Source organism: Typopeltis vanoorti, chromosome 10 (assembly GCF_054136105.1).
Source record: "Typopeltis vanoorti isolate ZY-2024b chromosome 10, IOZ_Tvanoo_1.0, whole genome shotgun sequence".
NCBI lineage: Eukaryota > Metazoa > Arthropoda > Arachnida > Uropygi > Thelyphonidae > Typopeltis > Typopeltis vanoorti.
In genome coordinates, this window is record NC_143558.1 from 111,582,812 (window position 1) to 111,595,764 (window position 12,953).

The window sequence follows — 12,953 nt, forward strand, 5'->3', positions numbered from 1 at the left end:
CCTGCACTACCTTGAAGGCACTCAGCTATTAAGCGACTACTACAGATTCCATTGCTGCTGATCAACAGGAGATCCAGAAATAGCAGCATTTGTCCAGAAATACCAATGAGAAATTTGGTGAATGTCAAGTGATTGCACTTCATATCTCTAAAGCTTTTGATTGGGTCTGCCACAAAGACTTATTAAGCAAACTCCTATCATTTGAACCATCTCAGGACTTCTGCAGTTGGATTGCCAGCTTTCTATCTGGATGCACACTATATGTGAGGCAGATGGTTCCTTATCCTCTCAACCATCCACAAGGGGTTCCACAAGGTTCTGTTCTCTCACCCATCCTCTTCCTTCTGTATATCAATGACATACTTCAGTTGACCTCCGCCCAATACACAGTTTTGCAGATGACAGCACATTGCGCTCCTTCCTTTCATTTGACAAATCCTTACTCTACATAACTCACTTCAACCTACAGAACATCAACCACCACTGCCCTCAATTCTGACCTAAAAGCTATCCTCCAATGGGCTCAGATAACCTCGTCAACTTCAAATCTAGTAAAACCCAGTTCTGTCTTATTTCTCACAAAAAATAACTATTTTCCCCAGTATTATTTTTGACAACACCCAAATTTCCAGGCAAGATAAACTTTCTCTTCTTGGAATTATTACCCTGACATCAGGCCTCTCCTGGCATAAACACATCACAACCATTGCATCCTCAGCTTGCAAAAAACTAGGATTTCTCTTTCGCTCAAGACATTACTTCACTCCTGAACAGCTGTTAACATTATACAAATCACAAATCTGCCCATCTATTACTGCTCTCACATATGGGGTGGTGTCCCTAAAAGCTCCCTCAAAATGCTTGACTCAATACAGAGGAGAGCAATTAGGTTGATAAATGACCCATCTCTTACCAACTCACTCCCCTAACTTTCACACAGACGTTTGGTCTCTGCAATTTGTGTATTTTATAAATATTTCAAAGGCAAATGTTCATCTGAAATAGCATCAAGTACACCTTGAAACCCACAGAACAAGTTTCTTTTCCTCCTCCTTCATCCTTCCTTGCTACTGCTGTATTGTGGAAGTCTTCCCCCTGATGTAGTTTCCAAGGAATACAGTATCAGGCTTTGAAATCAAATATAAACAAGTTTCTCCTTTCCCAACCCACTACCCATATAACGTTACTAACATACTATAGGTTGATCAACCAATATAACAACCAACATTAAAAAAAAAAAAAAAAAAAAAAAAAAGTTCAGTATATAATATATTCACTGATAGGATGCATCATCAAGATTGGACATTGGATCTGCAGCTTTGGTCATTTCTCTGTATTTCTTAAAAAGCTATGTGGATGTCTCTTCTTGGTTATCTAGATTTGACCCTTAAGCCACTGCATTTCTGAGCTTCTAAATGCAAAATTACAAATCAGACTCCGTTGCCATTGTTGTCTATACTGAGTGATCACAAGGAAATTATCATTATGTAAAATTTCATTTGCTGCATCATGGAGTAATATGAGATCACTAACTTTTAAATATTAAAACAAAATATTATTATTGTTTAGATGGGTATCTCCATGAAGTTAAAAGATACTTCACAGGAGACACACACAACTCATTCTTCTTAAGAAGCTTATGAAATTTGGAGGTTAGCAAACATTTTATACCAGTGTCCATTCCTCTGCCTTTCTTTTGATTTTTTAATAGCTCTACCCATTATTCTACCTATTCACACGATACCTATCATACATCTCCTTAAACTTATTCACTTATTCACAATGACCTATGGCATCCATTATACGCATTCACCACTCTCCATGTAAAAAAACCTAGTCTGTACACCCTTACTAACCACACTTTTAGCACACGTTTCATGCAGTGCTAAAAGTGCTATCCACAATCACCCCCCCCTTGTTCTCCCCCCCTCCTTTTCATGTATTGAAAAATTTCCTTTGTGTCAGTCTTATAAAATTCCTTTAGTAACTTATGTTTCTGTTATATCCCTTTTCCTCTGCCTGTCAGCTAAACTCTTCAACCTGCACACCTTCAATCTGTCCTCATAAGTATAATAAATTTAGTTTAATCCTTTATCCAAGGGTGTGCAAACAAAGTTTGTGCCTGAAAGTACCTTCAGGACTGGGGTAAAGTGGTACAACACCGGGCGACTCCTTGCAAAGGTGGAGAAAGCTACCAACACTCCTATCTCAGTATCTCCCATAATGCAAAACACATCTCCTTGTGGATATGTATAATGTTATGCATTAAGGGAAGGGCCACTACCCAGACTAGTTTCCACCTTTATTGAGGTCTCTTCAGTGGGAGCCAGGCCCAAATGGAGATACCAGTCAAAAGCATTAGCAAGGTCATCTCTACCTATAGGAGTTGCCAAATGGTGTGCCACCTTTTTAATAAATTATTCTGGATTCAGAGAAAGATGTCGAAAGTTTATTTTTCACTTGGTCAGACTATAATAAATTTAGTTTAATCCTTTATCCAAGTGTGTGCAAACAAAGTTTGCGCCTGAAAGTATATCTTCAAGACTGGGGTAAAGTGGTACAACACCAGGCGACTCCTTGCAAAGGTGGAGCAAGCTACCAACGCTGAGATAGGAATGTTGGTAGCTTGCTCCACCTTTGCAAGGAGTCGCCCGGTGTTGTACCACTTTACCCCAGTCCTGAAGGTACTTTCAGGTGCAAACTTTGTTTGCACACACACTTGGATAAAGGATTAAACTAAATTTATTATAGTCTGACCAAGTGAAAAATAAACTTTCAACGTCCTCATAAGAAGCATTCCACACACACCTGTCACCGGTTTGGTGACTTGTGTCTGAATCCTCCACCACTTCCTGATCTCTAAGAAATGCAGATGACCAAATCTATGCACAATAGTCAATATGTGGCTGAATCGTGGCCTTATAAAGAGTGATAATAACCTCTCCATCTTTACTTTTCAGTATGTTCTTCATCATCCAAGTAATTCTTTGAACTGTTTTGCCAACCCATGTGATATGTCTTCTGAATTTCAAATCTCTATCCACAATCACCCCACAATTTTCTGCAATCTGTTATCATCAGTATGATTCAGAGTATGTAATCTTTTCGTCTCAAAGTGCCTTACCTTACATTTTGCATAAATTTATAGCCGTTGTCCTTTGCCCACACCTGCAGCTTATTTAAATAGTCTTTCAGAATATCTGCATCACCTTTATCAACTATTGTCTTCCTCCCCTTCTCCAGTTTTACATCATCAGCAAACAACTGAATATCTGCCTTCTCAGATCTTCTGCTATACTGTTAATGTACCAATTACAGAATAGTGGTCCCATTTCAGAACCCTGGAGGCACTGCACTAGTTACCCTCATTTGCCTTGATTCCACACCACCATATACCACCTTCTGATGTCTGTCAGCCCCCCCCCCCAATCCATGCTGCCAGCCTCACATCCATTCCCCTTTGTTCCAACTTATGTAATAGTTTTCCATGTGGTATTCTGTCAAATGTCTTTGCAAAGTTCATCAGTATCATAGTATAGCCATTTCCTTTATCCAGTTCTGCTCACCTTATGAAATGTGAATAAATTACTGAGGCAGGACCTATCTTTTATACAAAGTCATGCTACCCTCCTATAGATTATCATATTCCTAAATACCTATTCCTGAATTTTATTTTTAACCAACTTTTCCAATACTTTAACCACCACTCCAGAGATACTAATTGGTCTGTAATTTGCTACTTCTATCTTGGACCACCATTATGTAATGGAACTAACTTACCCTCTTTCCACTCCCCTCCCCTTGGAACCTTGCCAGAGCTGAGACTTATATTAAATGAATTCGTCATACTGTCCAGGCCCACTGCTGTATTCACAGTGATATTTTTCAATATATTGGGTACCTCCAGTTCATCTACCTCAATTTTTACATCAGTCTCTGTCACATAATTAACTGCAAAGTCACTCCCCCTAGATGATATCCTTGCCAAGTGATCACTTAGTAATTGAACTATTTCTTCTGCTTCTGTCACTTTCCTACCATCAGCATTAAGTCAAGTTATCTTTCATTAATCATTCTTTCTCTTACTTGCTACGTAGCAAAAAAAACTCTTTTGGATTTACTTTGGCCTGCTTAGCTAATTTTCTCTCAAAATCTGCTTTAGCCTTGCTTACCATACTAGTTACCCTTCTTGCTTGTGCTTTAGATTGCTCATGAGCATGCTAATCCCCTTTTTGCTACTCATTCATTTAATTCGCTTAATCCTACTCAGTTTATCCTCCTGACCCAGGGTATGCAGTCTCATATTATCTTGCTCAAATAATCCTTGACTACTGCCCATGCACTAATGCCATTCATTTCATGTAGTTTCTTATGCTTTTTCTTATGCAATTCTTTGTAAAACGTCTTTGTCGGTGCTGCCTTGTTTATTTATTACTGATCAAAGGTATATAAAAGTATCAACATCTTCAATTGTCTCATAACTCTGCTTTATTTCTAATACTTCATGCATTTGTATACATGTACTTCAACATTCCCTTGGGCCACAGTTATCTTTACATAATGTTATTATCTGTCCATTCAGATTTGAAACATGGAAACTGCATCCAGCTCTTCACAGTCATTCTTGCACTCGTTTGTCCCAAATGTGGCTAGACATATGCTTGAATGCCCCCCCCCCCCAAATACCTCTAGTTTCCCTGATTTTGTAATTCCAGTCTGTCACTGGTCCACTTTCTTCAGTCATCTAACTCCAAATCCATTCAAGTGCAGTCCATCAGGCATAGGTCCTTTTGCCCATCAAATTCATTCCATACATCAATAAACTGCCAACCATTCCTTCTGCACAATCTTCTCATTGGCAATCAAGGCCCTTCTTCTCAGTTTGTCTTATCATACTGAGGCAGCAGACTCACAAGCTTTACTTTTTTACTCTTCATTTTCGCTTTTTCCAACAACTGTTTTATATCGTCTCTCATTGCATTATTTCTCACCTTTGAAATCATTTGTGACTGCCAAAATAATTAACTGATACACTCATTTCTTCTGCAAACTTCACTAACATTTTATCTTTGCACCTGCTTTCATCACTTTCTTATTTGGTATACCTCTTATCATTGAGTCTTCATACAATACTTTCAATTTACTCCCAGTTTCTCACACTTTTATTCTTTTCTCATTTCTGTCTCCTGCTGTACCACAAGCTGCTTTCAAATAAAATAATTTGATAACTTAATCTAGATCACATTGTGAATTTGTCATCATGGATTCTTAGAGAGAAGCTACCAACACTGTATTCAAAGCCATAATTTGTCCTCACACCCAGACTAGTACCCAAATTAGAAATGCTGAATATCAAAAGTGGTATCTACTGTTTACCTTCTACAATGAGCATTATCTGCTTAGATGTTGCATATATCATGACCAAATCCATATTGCTTGTACACAATATATCACAGAAAAAATTATCAGACCCCACATACGAAAGGTCACAAAACCAATAGAATGTCAGTGCTGTATGTGTGGATAAGAAGAAGAAAGAAGAAATCTGTTTGTGTGTTTCTTGAACAGTTGAGGCTCAGTAATTGTAGTCTTTGGGGAAAACAGAATGACGAATGCTGTCCAAAAAACAAGGATAGATAAAATGAAAGAGAAGTTGATAGTTTGGTAACATTCGATGGTAAAGAGGTGTTGACTAACAGCTGCTCTTTCAATAACAAGTATTAAAGTCGTAGAAGAAAGAGGAGGAACAATGGCATCCAGTTCTCCAGAACATTGTTGATTAAATTACTTACAGAAGAGACTTTGGAAAGCAACTGAATGCTAGTAAGAGAGTGATTGGAGTGAATTTGTGAGAGAAGGTCACTGATTGCCCTTTTCTTCATAGCACTGAGCAGTCTTTGGGAAGTTTTTTGGATGCATCCTCTCAAGTATGTGAGTAATATTCTATGGTTGAGAAATATTGTCTTGAGTAGTAAGGTACTCCAAATTTCTTTATCTGAGGCCAAAGATATGACTGAGATGTGTATGTGCCATAAAAAGTGTAGGTTGGAGATGTAAGTCAGGCTAAGAAGAGAAATTTTATCATATTTGGAGTAAGGAGGAGTGATATGAGATTTATCTTGCTAGACATTAGAGACTGTATTATTGTAGAATTGAGGTTCACAAAGTTATCCTCATGCCATCTGAAGAAAAAGAAGATAAGAATTTAGGATGTTGATTATGGAAGCTCTTATGGTTTTTAATGATTGATCATTAAAAATTGTGTCAAATGAGGAAGAGGAATGGAGCATACTGTCAACAGCATAGCTGTAAATAAGATTTGAAGTCAGGGGGAGATTATGGATGGCATGAAGAGTTGGTTAGAGGGCAGATCTCTGAAGTACTCCTACATTGTTGGAAATCTGAGAGGGAAATCTACCATGACAATTACTCAGTAAACACAGGGAAGCTAGTGACCCATTTTAAAGGAAAGAAGTCTCTGGCCGCAGGATAGTAGTTCTCTGTACGAGGTCTAATCAGATGTCTTAGAAATGTCGGGAGTCATTTGCTTATGTCCAATGACAGGTAGTGAAAATTAGATCAGCTATGGATTAAAAGTGGTGGAATCCATACTGCTGATCATTAATTAGCAGGTGCTAAAGAAGTTTTCTTTTGATAACCTTCTGCATGGTTTTTTTAGATAACTGAGGTAAGAATAATTGTGGTAGAATGTAGGCTTGTTTCCATGCTGTAAATGATAGTCAAGTAGAAATATTGAAGAGACAACATAGAATTCTACACAATAGGGAAATGCCAGGATCTTTTGATTTATTGGTATCTAAGTTATCAGGATTTTTCTTATTTCTTTCTGATAAAAGACTAATGATTCCATTGGGTGAACAGTTCTTGACAGAATAGGTACCATCTATGCAAGAGTTGGAGTAGAAAAGTGATACCAGGCAACCTTGTCTTTTGGATAAAGTGAGAGTGATACTATCTGGATATGAGAACATTGGAAAAATCAAATGGGCAGAAGTTGGTCCCAGTGGTCTTGGTGAGAGACTTGAAAGCTTGACTACCATTTGAAAAGGAGGCAAGTTGGTGTTTGGGCCCTTTCAGAATTTTTTTTTGTTGCAAGCTGCAGTATACGCTGGGTCCATTGCTAGAGCTTTGGTCTTGAGCCACTTGCATATGCTAATTTTGGATTGCCTTGCCTTGGTATACTTTTTAAGAAGCATTGCTTGGATCAGGTTTGAGCTAAGTGATGAGGATGAATGCCTTCATTTCAGTACGAATTATTTCTGTTTATTGGTCTGAGCAGATGTTTGGATCTCGAAAATGAAAATAGTAGTCATACTATAGAAAGGAGAATTAGAAGCAACCATTTGACCCTTGTTTTGTCAGAAGAGAAAAGTCTTAGAATGGTTGTGTGAAAGTTGTTGCATAGGAAAGGAAACTTAATGCTGTGATCTGAGTTACAAAGAGGAGAACTGATATCTGTAGTGTATTTCAAAGAAGAGGTATAGTGTGCTTTCAGGATAGTGAGGATTGTCTGGTATTCCAAGGGATAGATAGATGGACTATGTGTCATGTCAGTGCACTCACTTTGTGGAATTAGAGATGGGTATCTAGTTTGAGTTGTGGACATTGAAATTCCCAAGAAAGAATGATCCCACTATTTGGGTTATTTTCACTACAGAAAATCCAGTTTTAGATGTAAGTAATCCAAAAGGTTAGAGTGATTATTAGAGTTTGTGGAGCAAAGACAGCTTGAATGATTCATTTGCCTTAAAAAGCTACACAGTATTAAGAATATCATTTATAATTAGAGTAATACTTAATAAGGGTAATACTATTGTCATTATGATTTTAATTTAAATTAAGAGGATATTAAATCCCACATTATTTCAATGTTACATCGCCGAAGTGAAGCCTATTGGCTCTTTATTTAAGTAATTGTCATTATGAATCAAACGAGAGATTAAAAAAGAAGGGAGGGTATTCTAAATGATAATTCTTCTTATCAGATTATAGATAAAGGCCTTGCTAACTTCCAGAAGTGGGAACTTTATTAAATTATTGAAAAACGTTACCTCCTGCAGGTAAAAAAAAAAAAAAAAAAAAATCATTAACATGCTAAAACACTTTAATGTTGAACATCATTGAATATGTGTGGCCCCAGAAATTCACAAATCAAATATTTCCTTTATGCCCAATAGTTGATAATAGAGAGTAAACTTGAATAGCAAGTTTACCTTTATAAAAATGTCAATTATACGAGGGTGGTCTGAAAAGTTCTCTACCTAACAATGGAAAAACGAAATTATAATTTCAAAATTATTTTAATTTTTCAACATAATCTCCCTTAAGACTAATACATTTATTCCACTAATGCTCCAGTGCCATTATCCCATCCCTGTAGTGGTTCTCAGTAAGATCTGCAAAATACCCCTCTACAGCTGAAATCATGTCTTGATTCAAAGAAAAACACTGACCACCAAGGAAGAGTTTTAGTTTTGGGAAGAGATAGAAGTCAGAGGGAGCCAAATCTGGGGAACAGGGTGGATATTCCAACAATTCATAGTGCAGATCCCTTAAATTTCCCAAAAGGACCTTTGTCAAAGCACCTTTGTGGGCAGGTGCATTGTCCTGATGAAAGATGATTTTTTTTCTCTGCAAACCAGGTATTTACTCACAAATTGTTTCGTCTAGTCTAGTTAAAATATTGGAATAATATTCCCTGGTTACTGTTTTACCATTTTCAAGATAATTAATAAACAAAATGCCTTTAGCATCCCAAAACACCAATGCCATGACCTTTTCTGCTGATGAAACCGACTTTGTCTTCTTTGGCGCTGAACAACCAGCTTCTGTTCACTGTTTTGTCATGCCATGCACACACACAATGCAGTACGAGTGCGTTTTTGATCTGCTGTGAGCAAGTGCATCACCCATCTTGTGCAAAGCTTTTTCATTTGCAATTCTTCATGCAAAATATATCCTACACATTCTTTTGAATTGCCTATAGTCTTAGCAATTTCACACACTCTGATTCACCAGTCATCCAATACCATATCATGCACGTGATCAATGATTTCTGGTGGTGTTACGCTTTTTGGATGTCCTTCACTTGAATCATCTTCAAGGCTGGTACAGCCACGTTTAAAATTGGCTGCCCATTATTTAATTGTCAAAAAAACCAGGAAAAGATTGCCCATAAACTTTTATGAACTTCGAATGAATTTGTTTTGCCTTAAACCTTCTTTTACAAAGAATTTTATAACCACACTATAATCAATTTTATCCTTTCAAGGATACAGATAACACTTTTGCTTCAGATAGCTATATAAAACAAACTACTTAATAGAATGACTTGCAATTTCAAATGGATGCTTATGACAGATGTACCAACTTAGAAGAAGAAAAAAATCGTGCCGATAGTGTTGCCATCTATGGTCAAGAACTTTTCAGACCACCCTTGTACATTGAAACCTTTAGTCTGGTTGTACTATGTAGATTGTGTTTGCCATTTGGTCATTTCAGCCAGATACATTAGATTACTTTTTAATGCATGTAAACAGCCTGTAGTACGCTTCATAGTAGAAAAAGAATCAAAACTGCCTGCCCTTTCTTGATATGTCAGTCACATGTGTTTTGAATGGTTTATTATTTATTTATTTATATTAAGCCAGCATATGCTGAAAGATAAACCATCATCTAGCCAACTATTGTTGGGCTAGGTATAATATTCTTAAAACTCTAATTCATACCTCCAAGGTTGTTTGTTCTAATGTCACAGCTCCTCTGTCATTTGCTGCTATATGACAATGCAGTTGTGGTTGGAAAGACTTGGGTTTGAATCCATGTCTTTCCAACCATAAGTCCACATGATGAGCCTTCATGAGAACTTTTCAGCTGAAGGTTAGTTAGCCAGTCTCATGTGGAGGTGGAAGAACTTTTTTTCTCTTGGAAACATGGGTTTGTCATCTTTCAAAACAACAAACTTTGCCACACATTTTAACCAGTGGCTGCAACCTTTATAAAATAGACAAAATACTAGACCTTGTCTCCTCGTCCTCCCCAAACACTCAAAACCAAAGCATTAACTTTTTCTTTTTCTGTATACATCTCAAAAGATAGCTGAAGTACTAAATAAGTATGACTTCACACCACTGAAATTGCACCTCAAACTAGTAAATGTCATCTCATCAAATGATCAACCCTCTATCAAATGCAGTAGTGTATGAAATATCCTGTGCTTCAGACTTGACCTACTATGGACAGACAGGAATATCTGTTAACATCTGCCTCAGAGAACACAATAAATGAATTTGTTGCCATTATGCAGCATCAGGACTGGTAGACCATTTTTTTTTTGTCAGTAGTGAAACACTCCTCTTTAGCCTCAATGAGTGTTGTTGCATTAATTTACCTAAAGTAATGAGACAGTCGCATGACTAACTCCATCCTGACAGTTGTAAACATTTTATCTGGCAGTAGATGTCATCAGGGTTGTAGGAAATTGGTTGTCTGTTACAATTTGAGCTGTTTTCAACACTAATTGTTATTGACTATGTATTGTGACTAGATATTTATGCCTTGAAGATGCCAATTTGAAACACAAACTATTAGCTGCCTAATAAACATGTTATTAATTTTCTTATGGTAATGCTCGTCAGACATATTGTGAAATACTATCAGCACCCAAATCTACATACAAAATATGAGATGATAGTAATCATTATTAATAAAATTATCATAAAAATTATCAGTCTTCCATATGGTCAGATTCATTATGCAGTTGAGAAGTCACCACACTTTCAAGCTTTTGTAGTTGGAATCACAAGAATGAACTTATTAGCTCTGAATTATGGTGAATTTTTATTACACTATTTATTGGATGATATTTAAACATTTTGTGGACAGATCTAATGACATTAAAATCTCATCTTCCTTTCCCTCTTTTACCTTGCGGTGTCGAGGGTTTATTAATCATCAGACCGCAAACCGTTCACTGGATAAGGTGGTCAGCCGTATGCCCCAGTGTATCCTATGTCCCTAGTATTAGTTCTCAAGGCCAGTTTGCCTGCTTTGTGGGATGAAAAACTCAAGGATAAACTGGCGGAAAAAACCCTACTTTTCATGCCCAAGACCGGCTAACTTGACTATGGCTGAGGAAGATCCTTCAGTTCCTCACGTCACCGATGGGATTTGAACCTAGGACACTCTTTCCCCAGGCATATTGTTGCGAAGTACATAGCCACTAGGCTAACCATGCAGACAACCCCATTAAAATAAATAAAATGATTACATAATCATTTATTAAAGTAAGTATTTTCATAAATGTTTTTTATGACATTTGTGGTTTATAATTCTATTTTGTTAAACAATTTTTGTGAGTTATGTTTGACAACTTGTAATTAATATGAAAAATAGTATTATATAATTTATGAATGAATGCAAATTTGTGTGTGTGCACGCACATGCATGCGTACCAAAAATCATGCAAGGTGCATGACATAATTTTGTTAATTTTTATTTTTTTAAATAGCATATTTATATAAATTATAATTTAAATTTCTGTCTTAATTCAGAATCTTCTTCAGGAAGCAGAAAGAAAAGATACTCTTTCACATAGATCAAGAACCACTGAATACCAGACTGCAGGTGAAAGAGGACAGAATTCTAAATATGTGAATGAAATTGGTTATGAATATGGTTCAGATGTATCCGTTAAAAGTGTAAGTGAGAGCAGTTTAGAAAATGATAAGAATATAAATGTTCCGAGAAAGCACCCAGAAAAACAGATAGCTGATGAAAACGAGCATTATGAGCCTCAAAAAAACAAAATAGATGACAGTGGTAAGGAAACACAGATGTCCACAGGTATGTTCTTTTATGCAGTTCATTCAATTTCACTATTGCAGACTCACAGAAATAATTTCTATAATGGTGGATAGGCAGCTTATGGTGAATTTCCTTTAGCATAGATTTGTGCACTTTGAGGATTTTTAATGGTTATACTGAGTGAATGAGAGCACTGAGCTTCTAAAAAAATAAAATAGATGATGCAGGAAAGGATAGCTGATGCCATTAAGTATTCTTTTTTTTTTTGTTCTTGCAGATGATTCTCAGTAGTAAACTTGCAGAGACCATAGTAATAGTTTGTTATAGCAGATAATTGGCTATATCAAATTGCTTTTAACACAGCATTGTTCCTATGGTGCTTTGGTCAAAATTTTTCAGTAGTTGGTTATTATTATTATTATTCAGGCCTCCAACAAAGTCTATCAAGACTCATCGTGGGAGGTCCCTCCTAGGAAACACAAAGTCTATCGTACCACTCCTTAAACTCATTGACCGTTCTCACTCTCACCGCTATATCAGGCAATGCATTCCATGATTCAACCACCCTCCATGCAAAGAAACCACTCCTCACCCTCTTGCTCACATATTCCTTTCATAACTTCCAGGGATTGGCCCTTGTCATCAGTCCTTCCTGCTGTTCAACCAAGTGAAAGAACTCCCCAGTGTCGACCCTGTAACCACCTCTCAAAGTTTAAAAGTCTCGATCATATCACCTCTCCTTCTATCCACCAAACAATGCAGTCCATATTCCCTCAGCCGATCCTCATAACTAACATTGTACAGTCCTGAAACCATCTTTGTTATCTGCCTTTGTACCCTTTCCACAGTTATATCTAGTGGATTTGTTGTAACAATTTTTTGCTATAGTTGAAAGTAAGCTGTTTTTATTTCTGCCAATTTTCGAGTGGCTGAAATAAAATACAGATATATACTGATGTTATATCTGAATGCAACAAGTTCTTAGCTAAATTTGAATTCATATGAGACTATATCCTTGTCAGTGGTCCATGATGCTTGTCTACAAGTTTAAAAATTTTTAATTGGCATCCACTATGTAATGCAGATTTTCAAAGTGTCATTAATATTTATTTTTCACAAATCATAAA

The 12,953-nt window shown here is 36.7% G+C and overlaps 1 protein-coding gene across 2 annotated transcripts in view; it reads left to right on the top strand.

The window, feature by feature from the left end:
- The window catches only part of Tango1 (transport and golgi organization 1), a 395,672-nt gene that overhangs the window by 34,085 nt on the left and 348,634 nt on the right, over positions 1-12,953 (top strand). For both annotated transcript variants that reach the window (XM_090398800.1, XM_090398801.1), the window contains exon 4: positions 11,574-11,865. In XM_090398800.1, the coding sequence (XP_090254926.1) occupies positions 11,574-11,865 (292 nt within the window). The remainder of the gene's footprint in view (positions 1-11,573; positions 11,866-12,953) is intronic.